At 41.3% G+C, this 13,338-nt stretch overlaps 1 protein-coding gene across 3 annotated transcripts in view; it reads left to right on the top strand.

The window, feature by feature from the left end:
* The window catches only part of lamb2l (laminin, beta 2-like), a 37,485-nt gene extending 24,767 nt beyond the window's left edge, over positions 1–12,718 (top strand). For all 3 annotated transcript variants that reach the window (XM_008318279.3, XM_008318280.3, XM_025059538.1), the window contains 21 exons: positions 1,360–1,500; positions 1,585–1,746; positions 2,017–2,138; positions 2,859–2,979; positions 3,286–3,478; positions 3,551–3,694; positions 4,212–4,443; positions 4,853–5,016; positions 5,117–5,341; positions 6,423–6,637; positions 7,478–7,574; positions 7,971–8,343; positions 8,887–9,071; positions 9,337–9,584; positions 10,511–10,726; positions 10,821–10,965; positions 11,046–11,253; positions 11,347–11,488; positions 11,563–11,739; positions 11,824–11,989; positions 12,065–12,718. In XM_008318279.3, coding sequence (XP_008316501.1) covers positions 1,360–1,500; positions 1,585–1,746; positions 2,017–2,138; positions 2,859–2,979; positions 3,286–3,478; positions 3,551–3,694; positions 4,212–4,443; positions 4,853–5,016; positions 5,117–5,341; positions 6,423–6,637; positions 7,478–7,574; positions 7,971–8,343; positions 8,887–9,071; positions 9,337–9,584; positions 10,511–10,726; positions 10,821–10,965; positions 11,046–11,253; positions 11,347–11,488; positions 11,563–11,739; positions 11,824–11,989; positions 12,065–12,201 — 3,813 coding nt within the window. In that variant the 3' untranslated portion in view covers positions 12,202–12,718. The remainder of the gene's footprint in view (positions 1–1,359; positions 1,501–1,584; positions 1,747–2,016; positions 2,139–2,858; positions 2,980–3,285; positions 3,479–3,550; positions 3,695–4,211; positions 4,444–4,852; positions 5,017–5,116; positions 5,342–6,422; positions 6,638–7,477; positions 7,575–7,970; positions 8,344–8,886; positions 9,072–9,336; positions 9,585–10,510; positions 10,727–10,820; positions 10,966–11,045; positions 11,254–11,346; positions 11,489–11,562; positions 11,740–11,823; positions 11,990–12,064) is intronic.
* The last annotated feature ends 620 nt before the right edge of the window (positions 12,719–13,338 follow it).

Here is a 13,338-nt window from a genome sequence, read left to right as displayed (position 1 = left end):
AACAATCTCGCCGCCCATCACTCTACCCTTCCTACCTTCTCTTTATCCCCTGCCATCTCTCTCGTCTCAGTTTTTTACATTCTTCCCTCTTCTATCAGTCTTTGTCAGTACCCTCCATCCACCTCTGTCTTCACCCATGAAAGACCACCCCGCCCCACCTCCCCTCATTCCTTCGGCCTCTCGTGCACTTCACTCCTCCATTCAGCTCTTCTGGGCAAGCTCAGACAATCCTCATACTTACTCACCACCATCACCGCAGGAATGTGGACAGAAGGGGAAGCATTGACTCCAGGATGTTAAGAGAATGCAGTGACAGGAGACAGTGACATATGTCAGTGTGGCCATCCTCAGGGTTTGTTTAACTCTAACTGGTCTGAAGTTCAGTGTCGATGTTGATGGAGCTTACCAAAATACACAACACGTTCTGTTTTTGACCAAACCTGCCAAACAACAACCACTCTCACAAAATACTGTTGTTAAGCATACAGTGTGAGTCACCCCCGTCTCATCAACGCTCCTGTAAGATTGCACCCCATTTCATTTTTAATAGGAAATATTTGTTCCATACATTCTTTTGTTTTAAACAATTGTATGTTTTTTTCATCCTTAGCTTCTATCTTTAGTTTAAACACAGCAGATTGCACTTTGTTCATTCAGTCAGGATTTTTTAAAGTGTCACTGAAGTGTGAGTTACTGTAGAACACGCTCATAAATCAGTTTAATATGCAGCTTTGGGGGGTCCTTGACTTACATCGGAGTTCCGTTTCTACAGTGTGACGTAACCAGGTTTTCACCTTTATGGAACTTACATATTGTAAATCAGTACCTCGGTCACTCACCTGCACTAACACAGTAGGAACTTACATATTGTAAATCAGTACCTAGGTCGCACGCCTGCACTAACACAGTGGTAACATCATAATCTGGGACATCAAAACATCAGAAGAGTCTGACTTACACCTGGGAGGCATAATGAAGGGCAGAAGGTTCCCAAAAAAGCAACACAAACGAAAGAAAGCCAATGTAGCACAATCCAATGTCTGGAGTACAACTGGTGAATGTAAACAAAGCTGTCTTCTGCATGTGGTGCTACAGAAGTATTGCTCCGCTCCACTTGTCAAATAGTTCCCTGCAAACGAGCTGTTTTAATGCCGTATATCGGGATGATGGAACAAGATTTTCATAATAAATTTATGGGACACGGCGACATACCCATGAATCGCCGTAGGTCCAGGACGGTGTAACCGAGGATGCCCTGTTTTATCTTAATCCATGTTTTTATGATACTAATTTAAGCTGTGTATTTGTAATGCACCTGAGATTTATAATTTTACAATGACCATAATGATCTCATTTTAGGGTAAAGTCCGTCCTCAGGCAGAAACTGACTGTGTGGAACACCTCAGTAACCAGCTGAGGCGCCACCGCCGTCACCGTCGCGTCACGGACTCACAGCAGAGTCGAGCAGCACTGAGACGAATCCGGCAGCTTCAACAGACAGTGAGATGTTCACTTTCAATTAACGAATGAAGGTTTTAACATCACAATGAAACTCACACTGATCCACTTGTCTTTGCATCTTAGCCCGACGTGAGCACTGTCAACAGAGAACACTCGACCGGCCACATGGTGACGTGGACCGGACCTGGGTTTGCCCGTGTCAAGGACGCTGCAGGTCTGGTGTTCACTATAGATAACGTCCCCTACGCCATGGAGTATGACATCATGATCCGCTATGAACCTGAGGTCAGTGAATATAGATGACCACAGAACATATGCACTGTTCTGTGGTATCCAGCATAACTTCACCACAGGTCTCCTGTAAATGGGATTATAGTTTTTAGATGACATCATGTTCCAAGAAGATCAAGAAGAAAATAACAATAAAGACCTTAGGAGGCATTAGCTGACTGTGTAGGTTGAAGTAGTGTCATGTGATGATTAGAAACAGCAGCTATGAGTGCACAATTAAAGGTGAATATCTCTCTCTGTGTGTGTGTGTGTGTGTGTGTTCAGTCCACAGAAGACTGGGAGGCCATTGTCAGCATCACCTCAGTCATGCTTCCCTCTAGTCTCCGCTGTGGAAACCTGTTACCAACTGAGCAGCTCTACAGAGTAACATTGCCTCATCGCAACAGGTATAAAAACCTGTGTGAAACTGTTTGTGTGTGTGTAATAACTGTGGCCTCATGAGCAGCTGCACAAACCTGAATCTGTCTGTTTACACAACGTACGACACACTACAGACTGTGTGTGTTTTTGTTGAAGCCCAAGAAAGATTTTTTCCGGGGGTTTGTTCAGAGTGTTGATTTTACCGCTCTGGAAAAATGTCATCATTCCATTGTTATCGCTGAAAACCTGCCGTGACTTGTGTCAGAGTGCATATGTCAGACTCATAATTCAACCAACTATTCAACAGCGCTCTGATGTAGTCCTGCCGTGACTTGTGTCAGAGTGCATATATCAGACTCATAATTCAACAGCGCTCTGATGTAGTTGATTTTAAATATTGACTGTGGTATAGCAAACTTTCTGTATCATACCTAACATTCTTGAACTGATATTCATGTAGATATAAAACATTATGACCTCTGGGAGATAAACATAGAATGATAACGAAGCACATGAACAGTTCTTTATCTGATCCTGCAGCTGGTTTGTTTTTCTCACTTCATTGTGTGGTTATGTGTTGGCCAACATTTGCTTTCAGTCATCATCTCTCTCATATGGCATTGACATGTTAGACACATTTTGTGTTATTTCTGCTATGTTATATTGACAGTAGTGTTCATATTCAGAAACGTATGGAAAAACAGACAAATTTGGCCCAAAATGAAATACCTTGGGTTTTTTTGCAGGTATATCCAGATGCCCCGGCCCTTCTGCTTTGAGCCCAGTAATCGTTATGTGGTCGCCATCAGGTTCCAGCGCCATGGGGTCACACACAGACACCTGACTGCCTTCATCCTCGTTGACTCGGTGAGCAGTGACCTGGATTATCTTGGTTGGTTGATGGGTTAAGTACAGAGGACACATTTCCTTCTGTGTATATACAATGACAATAAATTGACTTAACATTATTGGTGGCTCCATAGTGTAGCAGTTATCACGCCTGCTTACACACCTGCCTTACACGTACAGTAGAAGGTCCTGCGTTTAAGCCCCATAGGACCCACATACTTGGTGCCTTCCATTGGGCTGCTAGTAAAATAATTTGACTAACTGCGAACATACAAGATTTGTAATCATTATCATCATTATTTTTTGCCTTCTTGTATCCCCTAGCTCGTCCTGATCCCCAAATACACAGAGCTTCCAGGCTTTCAGGGTAATGATGCCGTGGCAGAGCAGCGACGGGAGGAGATGATCCGCTACATGTGTCTGGATTCCTTCATGATCACACCCATGCCTGCCCTGGCTGAGATGTGCACCAAACTCATCTGCAGCATTTCATCCATCATTCATGACGGAGCTCTGCGTGAGTACAGCACTTTTCCAGTTAAATTGTGACATGAGCGGCTGCTCAACCGATCCGATGTCTTCTTCTCAGCCTGTCAGTGTGACCCGCAAGGCTCGCTCAGTGGCGAGTGTGACAGAGTGGGGGGTCAGTGTCGATGTAAACCCAACGTCATGGGTCGTCACTGTGACCAGTGTGCCCCAGGAACCTACGGCTTTGGAGTCAGTGGCTGCACCCGTGAGTCCAATTAAGACAAAAACTTGCAGTTGTGATGTCGTTTTTACTTTTGATGTCACCCTCTTTCACAATTGTATTTTATTTTGGTTAGATATATATTTAAACTTTACCTTCTATCTCATATGTTGGCTTTTTGTAATATATAAGAATTGACATTTTTGTCTTGTTATTATATAACCATAATTACCATTTTATGTCAGTCATTCCCTGATTTTTTCCTGATTTTCTTGAAGTTTTATTTTATGATCCCAGACTTATCTCATATCTTTGACTTTTTTTAAACTTTTATCAATATTTTTTATTATTATTATTGTGCCTGAATTTCAAAAACATTACAATTTAAATATCATTTTTAAATATTTTTCCTTTAATTTGTTTTTTATCATAAATATTTTACATATGTATTATAATAAAAACTTTTCTATACTTTAACTTTTATTTAATAGTTAATAGTTAAACTTAAGGTAGAACTGGGGAAAACCTCACTTTGTCTAAAATTTCTCCCCCTGCTGTCCAGCTTGCGACTGTCACCCAGATGGTTCTGTGAGCCACCAGTGTGATCCAGTTACAGGCCAGTGCCAGTGTAGACCTGGAGCCACTGGTCTGAGGTGCTCAGACTGTCAGCCAGGACAGTGGGGTTTCCCCAGCTGCACCCCGTGTCAGTGTAACGGCCACGCTGACATCTGTGACCCCAGCAGTGGAGAGTGTACACAATGTAGGGACTACACTGTGGGACATTTCTGTGAGCGGTAAGAGACAATGATCAAATCTGAGGTCAATAGATACATTGAACATTTTAAGTTGTTTTTGTTATGTATATGTAGCGTTACAAAATATGGTCATAATGTCCTGTCATTAAAACACGTTTGACAGACAATCTTTTATATAGCAAAATGGTGTCTCCAAAGACACCGTCTATCAAGAAATACTGTTACCTCTATATGCTGACATAATCACAGTTCTTTTCCTAGATCAGCAATCAGTTTTTAGAATCCAGACATGTGTGTGCACAAGCACACATCAAGTGTAAATCCTGACCAATAGGACAAAAGCATTTTGTGAGCCTTCAGTCTGTACTGACCATGTGTCAGTACTAACTTTTTTCACCTGACATTTGTCTTCTTGATTAATATCTTTCCAACACCCTGTTTTTCCAAGATGTGTGAATGGGTTCTTTGGAAACCCAGTTCTTGGCTCTGGAGACCACTGTCGGCCCTGTCCCTGTCCTGGAATCCCTGGCTCTGATCACTTTAACGGACACTCTTGTCACGCTGACCACGGCTCTGACCAGATCATCTGTAACTGCAAAAAAGGCTACGCTGGTAATGATTTACTATTTCCTTAAGCTCTTTTTTGAAGATCACCTTTTTATAATTTCTATCAGTTTGATTTTCAACTTTGTTTCTTTTCCTTCTCTCCCAGGCTCCCGTTGTGACCAGTGTGCCCCTGGTTACTACGGAAACCCAGAGCAGCCTGGTGGCCAGTGCCTGCCATGTGAGTGCCATGGAAACATCGACACCGAGGATCCTGATTCATGTGACCGCAGGACCGGTCAGTGCCTAAAGTGTCAGCATCATACTGACGGTCCCTCCTGTGGGCAATGTCAACACGGTTACTATGGCAACGCTGTCAATCACGACTGCAGACGTAAGTGGTTAAAAAAACGACAGTGATGGTTTGGATGATGATGATAACAGATAATAGATGATGAGATAAACGGTGTTACATTACTTTAGGCACTGTTTAACTTGTTATACAGAAAGTCTTGCCTAAAAGTTCAGTTTAAGTTGATATTAATTCATTTAGGTTAGGTTTGTATTGTTTAAGTAGAGTCGGTCAATCGATGTTAGGTTATTGAAAGGGTTAGTATAAAAGTGAGAGCCATCTAAAAATATGTTTCTTAAGTCAAAGTGTATGTATAATGTAAGTTTAGTCAGAAATCTGCAAACTTTCACTGCAGTGCACACCTCCTTGAGTCACAGAATGAAGACAGTACTGGTGGAGATCCAAGAAGCACCTTACAAATAAGGACACACCAGTGATTTATTCTACCAGTAGATTAATCAGGCCAGACAACTCGAGGACAGAGCGAGCGCTAATCAGTCTCAGACTTCATAGTTGTAATGAACGTCAGAGCTCCATGGTGAGCCACAGAGTGAAGGCACCGAGGTGAAGCACATAAAAACATCACCATAGTCAGTCAGCAGTAGGACTGCTGCTGAAACAATTTTAAAAGACAGTGAATTATCAATTAAGAATCCTTGATATTTATCTATTACGTTACAGATTTATTTATGAAGTTACAGAGTTACTGAGACTCAGTCTTTATCTTTGTCTTTATCTGGATTCAGTATTAGTTTTAACTGGTGAAAGTTGTTATGTAATGCACCCTGTAACAGACAGAGAGCTTGATGCTGTGTAGGAGCAGAGCAGTAAATAACACTATAATCTACATATGAATTAAATATGAATGGGCCCAGGACAGAGCCCTGTGGAACACCAGTGACTATGTTTGACAAGTAAATGAAGTTGGGCATAAGGTACTCTAAGTCACATGGACTGAAGTATATATTTTTGAGACAAGGTTAGGCACTATTAAGTATGTGGTTGCAACTCACATGTTGCCAAAAGTTCCCTTCTGGTGCTTGAACCCAGGACCTTCTGCATCCAAGGCAAGCACCATAACCACTACCCTAAAGAAGCAAAAACGATTTTTTTTCCATTCCAGTTTGTACCTGTGTGACGGCCGGGACTGTCCAGTCTGCCTGCACTGATGGTCAGTGTCACTGTGACAAAGAAACTGGAGCCTGTAACTGCAGGGAGAATGTCACTGGACACAACTGTGACCAGTGCTCTCCAAACCACTGGAATTATGGTCAGGAGAGAGGCTGTGAGCCCTGTCACTGTGACCTTCAACATGCCCAGGGAGCTCACTGCAACATGGTGAGAAGGCACCAGGCCATAACATTGGGTTCCACACAATCGGTACTTGTACCAAGTAGCCTAATGCACACAGCAGTGTTTAAGACAGGACTTTCCTTCTGACTCTACACAAAGTAGACCAATAACCAAGTGTCTGCTGAAGTCCCTGTGGATAATACTGGTAGTGATAGTAATAATATAATAATTTAATGGTAAAAAAGCTGGAATAGTTAATACAGTGGTGTTTACCTAAAAGAATATACATTTTCAATACTACCATGTTATAGTACCAATATAGTAGGGTGGTACAGTAGAGCACAGGATGACAAAAATGTAAATATTGCTAATTAATTTTTTTTATTTTATAAATATGGATATTGAACATATATTGAAAAATAAGTCACTGATTTTAGTGAGGTAGTAGCATACTGCCAAGGCCATCAAAGTTACTTACTTAAATTACATGTGAGAGGTTATTGTGAGGCTACAAGAAATATACAGTAGAATGCATATTCTGCCAACATGTCCTACCTGGTTGTATTGTCATTAAGTGTCCCATAGTGTCACTAAGGGAACCAAATGTTTGTTCAAAAAAAGTACCGTAATCCTTTGGCTGGATTTGCCACTTATACTTTAATAATGTTATTTTCACTCTGACTGCAACTAGAGGGCGCTGGTGAGACTTATACTCCGGAGCGATATATACATTTTGTTTTTTCTTCATTATGCATGTTTTGACTGGTGTGACTTATACTCCGGAGCGACCTATAGTCCAGAAAATACGGTATATAAAAGAAAAGGTTTTTGTCTTGTGCTGTTTTTTAATTGTAGATCTTATAGCTCTTTCTGTTTCTCCCACAGTTCACAGGTCAGTGTCACTGTCGCCCAGGCTTTGGAGGCAAACAGTGCACCGAGTGTGAGCAGTTCCACTGGGGAGACCCTCAAGTACACTGTCAAGGTAACTTTCCTAGGTGGTATTTTTTTAACTGTCTGTGTTGAGTATACAGACAGAGCTTTGTACAGTGACACTGAAAATTAAAACTCGAATCCAACTGATCACCATGTAAATGGATTTTATCAAAGCATCTGTAGAGTAGCTACATGTTTTTGCCTTGATGAACTGCTTTGATATGACCAGAAGAAGCAACATTTATTTGCAGGCTTCTTTTTTCTTATTCAGAACAGCAGGGTGTCTAAAAGTTCTCTCGCTTCCATTCAGAGGTCTCTGTATGTATAACCTTTTAGCAGAATTTCCTTTTTATATCAAGAAGCTTTGTATTGGTTGGTCTGTGTAATTTTCTCCATAACAAGAAACGGTCCCCCACATCTCCGCTCTTTTCTCCTTCTCTTCCAGAATGTAAATGTCACCCCCTGGGCTCAGAAATTGCCCAGTGTGACCGAACAACAGGTGACTGCATATGTGTGAAGGGAGCTGCAGGGAGACATTGCGATGAGTGTGCCCGAGGGTTCACGGGCGTCTTTCCAAGCTGTATTAGCTGTCATGTTTGCTTCCAGCTTTGGGATGATGCACTGTGCCAGATTAAACGTGACCTGGAACACATCCAGTACACTGCTCAGAAGATCCTGGACAGTGGAATCACACCGGGACTGGAGGATTCACGTACAAAAGAGCTGGAGAAGAAGCTGAGGCTGATTCAAGAACTGATCAGCGGGTATGACACAGACAGAGTTCATCAGCTGATTGGACAGAGCATCGATGACCTCAGGTGAGGATGGAAATCAGTAGTAAAACATATAATAACATATAATAATAGCATAATAGCAAAACGTAGGACAGTAACATAAAGTAACCTTACGGTACAATTTATATCATCTATTTCACCTCCATCATTTATTTTCTGTTATTCTACAATACACAGGAATCTGTGCTTTAAGAAAAGATCGGTGCTAAGACTGTTAATTTTAGTTAAATTGCATTTGACACTAACACTTGCACTTTGATATTTCAAAATCAATTTAAATAAATGCAAACTATCAAAATAGTTCTGTAAAATAAATCATAACTTTAGTTAGAAAGAGATTGGTTAAAATTGAGGGGGAGGTTATATAAAGTTATAAACTTATTGATCATAACCTTTAATTTGAATTTCAAAACTTCTATAACAGCAACTTTTTCAACAAATCTACTTAGTTATAAAACAGCAAAGAGAACAGAGACCTATCCAAAAAAAAAGAGCTAACCAAAATTAGCTGATGTAGTGCAACAGTGGGTTAAATTTGTAACTGATGATAACTTTTTTGTGATTCAGGGCTGAGATTGCCCTGACTGATGGGCGTTTGATGAGTATCACCAGGGAACTGAATACCACAGAAGAAGAAGATGGCTCACTGAGACGCACACTGTCTGTTCTGGAGAGAGAACTGAGAGACATCAATACAACTGTGGCTGAAAAGAAGGAGCTGCTGGAGCAATATCACAGCGCTGGATTTAATGGTGAGAACACCAAGTACAAAATACAAGAGTGGAGTAACAGGTTGTATGTCGGCCTCTCTTGGTCGCTTGAGGGTAGAAAGAGCAAGACTAGTCCATACAACTGGTTAGTAGAGTTTACAAAAGATAAAAACCCTACTAAAAAGCCTTAGAACCAAAACTTTATTTCAACTTAGCAAGAAAGTTTAAACTTACGTAATATTTTTAGTTTCAGGGTTGTATCTTTTTATGTTTTCCTTAAATGCACTTGTCATGTCTCTTTTCTCAGACCAGTTTGATAAAGTGAAGAAGTATTACCAGGAGTCAACTGAAGCAGAGCAGAAATGTAATGCATCAGTGTCAGGTCCCCTCAGCCCAGTGGAACAGTCCAATCAAACTCGAGCTCTCACTGAAGAGTTGCTGGAAGCCAACAGAGAGAAGTTCCTTCAAAGTCTAGCTGCTCAGAACCAAACCCTGGACGAACTGCAGGAGAAGACGAAAGACCTGGACGACATGGTCCAAAACCTAAGTCAAAAGGTAGGAACCACATTTGTTGGTGTAAATATTTTCTATTAAATACAGGATTATCCTGAACCTTTGTTTTTTCAAGTTCTGTGAGTTTGACGTTTAACCCCTAATGGTTCAGTGATGAAGTCAGCCTGTTTTCACATCCTAAATTATAGTAGCAGATACCTCAAATTACCAAAGTCATTAGGCAAATCTGCACTGATTGTGATACCAGTATCAGTATCAGGCCAATACCTCAATCAAATACTCATATTTGAAATCATGTGCTGATTCAGCGCCCCCTACTGCTCACTGACTTCTAACCACTTTCACCTGTTAGCCAGTTTTTTTTCCTTTGTGTTGTATAATTATTTCTCATGATAGGTGCAGTTATATATTGTGCAGATATATTGTCTAAAGCGACTCTAATATCAATTTGAAGACATTTGGTTTGATACGATACAGGCTTTTTGTTTAGGTTGAAATAGCGTTAAAACACTCCGTTAGTATTTTCAGGCTGTTCTATTCATTATGGATAGGTTGAGCTCACTTACACACCGCATGTCAACCTATTTCCTCCTTGTTCCATATTCATTGAAACACAACCTCGGTGTTGCTGCTCGAGCAGTAGGGAGTAGACAAATGAAACTATTTATACCCCTTAGTTTGTAAGGAAAATGGTATCAATACAAATCTGTCAAAGACATATAAATACACACAGTATATTGGTTAAATGGTTAAGAAGAGCATCAGAATGTAGCTACAATAATAATTCATCTGCTTAATTTTAAGAAGCCTGACCAGTGCATGAACCTTACCACAGACCGTGCCGTTTTTCCACTTGTGTGTGCAGTGAGACTGGCCTCTAGTGGTCACAACGAGCTTTGCAGCCTTGGTTTTTTTATTGAGTTTTTTTTCACTGGCTATCTAAACTATTGTCTCTACTTTGCCCTCAGGTATGTGGTGGTCACAGCAACATCAGCCTGAACGGTAGTTGCCCTGATAGCGTGTGTGGTGGCGCCAGCTGTAGAGATGATGAGGGTAACAGAGTGTGTGGAGGAGATGGATGTAACGGGACAGTGAGTGCTTCACTGGACGCCCTGAATCATGCCAAGATTGCGGCAGAGAATCTAAACAATGCCAAGGTGGAGCTGCAGGGAGTCGCAAAGAAGGTGAGAAACTAGAAGTGTGTTTGGGTGCCATCGGTTTTCTTGTCATCCGTTTAGATAACAGATGAAAAACCTGATGGTTCTGTGTTCTTATTAGCTCCAGGATATTGCTACACTGACACAGGACGTAAAGGCGCAGGCGATGAATACACTGGAGAAAGCCCAGAGGAAGAAGGAACACTTTGAGAACAACAACAAGAAGCTCAAAGATTTTATTAAGAAGATCAAAGACTTTCTTATGGGTTTGTATTTACAGGACACCATGCTCTGAAAAAACCCCAAACATCTGTCAGGTGTGTTTTTAATTTACTTTCGTCTCCAGAGGAGGGAGCTGATCCCGAGAGCATCGAGAAAGTGGCTCTGCATGTGCTGTCCATCAGGCTTCCGGTCAACAAGACCATACTGGACAACATGGTCACACAGATAAAGGGTCATCTGTCAAACCTCACTAACATCGAGGACATTGTCAACCAAACCTCACAGCATGTCAACAAAGCCAAGGAGCTGCTGGAAAAAGCAAAAGAAGCCAAGTAGGAAGCATAAAGATTCACCAGAATCGTTTTTGGTGGAAACCGACATGTGTCTAATCATATTGAAATAAATAAATGTCTCGACTTGTGCAGGACAAGAGCAGAGGGAGTAAAGGATGCAGCCAATGATACCCAACAGGCTTTGGATGTGTCTGAGAGAGCCATTGAAAAAGCAAGAACAGCTCTGGAAGAAGCCAAAAATAATCTGAACAGCACAAGAACGGCAACCTCTGAGGTGTGGCAACAGTCTGAAACACTGCCCGGCAGAGAACTTTAACCATAGGCCATTAACGCTGGGTTTCTTTACAGGTGGATGAGAGGCTGGGGCAGTTGGATGACAAGCAGATGGACATCATGATGCGTTTACAGAACCTCTCCGAAGGCGTAGAGGCTCTAAAGAACAAGACGGAAATGAACAGACGGATGGCGATAGAGGCCAAGGATCAGGCTAACAATGCCACTCGGATGGCCTCCTCACTGGAGAAGGTACGCTCTGCCTGCTGTGAAGGTTTGTGCAGGTCCTCAGGGAGGAAAAGTGAACTTACTGGCGATGTTTTTGTGTCTCTGTAGAGTCTCAATGACACAGAAAAGCAGTATCAAGAACTGCAGACGAAGGTGAACTCTCTGGGTGGAGAGTCTGGAGGACTGGACAGCATCCACCAGAGGGCCATGGAGATCAAGAAGGAGGCAGATGAACTTTTAAACAAGGCCACAAATGGAATAAAACAACTGGAGAGTAAGTTGAGAAAACATCTGCTACTCGTGCTGTTGCATTTTCAGATGTGTGAATGCCTGCTCTCTCTGGTCACAGGGCTAGAGAAGAAATTCAAGAGTAACGAGAGGCGGATGCAGATGCAACGTGCGGAGTTGGACGAGCTGATGGGCAATGCCACGCTGGCGAGGGATGGTATCCGGGAACAATTGCAGAAGTACAGTAACTGTGAGTGAGGACGAGTTGGTTTCCTATACTCTCTCTAAACCTTATCCCGGAATAAAAACAACATTATTACATTATTAAAAACCACAAAACAAGCTGCTCTGGTGTCTTTAGTTTTCATATTCTCACCGTCAAGTGTTATATGACAGAGGTGCTCTTTTCCTCTGTCCTCGTTCTGTTCCGTTTTACATCACTAAGCTATTTCAACCTCAATGGAAATGATTGGTCTGACTTTATCCACTGCTGAGCAGATTATTGGTTACATCAATAATCATATGTTATATAAATATACACATATATACATACAAATATTATATGATTTCATCCATAAAGTGTTTTTATTTCTACCAATGGTGCTTTTTAGTTTTTATTTTGTGTGTGATTTTACATGTTAGTATATTCATCATGAACTTTTATGGACTCAAACAATGACTTTGAATTTATTTTCTAAAGAGATATGTTGTGCCTACTGTATTGGTGATGGAGGTCAATAAATATATACCAGTTATATAATATATGATTTTAAGTGTTATGTTTTGTTAAAGAAAATGTCAAATAATCACCACAAGGAGGCGCTTTCTTCCCTGTAGCCTCCTCCTGGACTTGAAGTTTCCCTGCTGCCTGTCATGGCATTTATTCAGTTACCGGATAAAGAAAAAAAGATTTTAGGTCCTATTAACCTGTTATTATTTCAGCTTTTTTTTTTTAAATTTCCACAAGCTCCTTGGGATTCTTTGGCTAAATTTAGGCATTATGTGAACAGGTTTCATTAGGCTAAGCCTAATTTTTATTAGATAGTTTTTAGCTATACTTACAGAAGTCTATTATAACCATCAACTTTGGACCTTTTTTGTGTACATTTTTAATGAGTCTTGAATACATTTCACTCAGCTATTCCTTTAAAAAAAGGAAGAACTTTTGGCAGGACTAAGGTGTTAGTGCTCAGAGGTAATACCCCATGTATCTCTAACGTGGCAGCTGTGTTCAGCCACAGACTGTTTCTGCTGATCTGTGTTTCCTTCCACTTGTTTCCCCTGCTGCTGTTTGCAGGCCTCTGCTAACAAAGGCAGGCTGTCCTCCAGCAGCACAGGGAATGTGTGTAATATGACAGCGGTGGTATCGACAGCAGCAGGCTTTGTTCTGCACAA

Source organism: Cynoglossus semilaevis, chromosome 10 (assembly GCF_000523025.1).
Source record: "Cynoglossus semilaevis isolate Cse_v1.0 chromosome 10, Cse_v1.0, whole genome shotgun sequence".
Classification (NCBI taxonomy): domain Eukaryota; kingdom Metazoa; phylum Chordata; class Actinopteri; order Pleuronectiformes; family Cynoglossidae; genus Cynoglossus; species Cynoglossus semilaevis.
The sequence above is the reverse complement of the archived record's forward strand: the minus strand, read 5'-3'. Positions and strand labels throughout refer to the sequence as shown.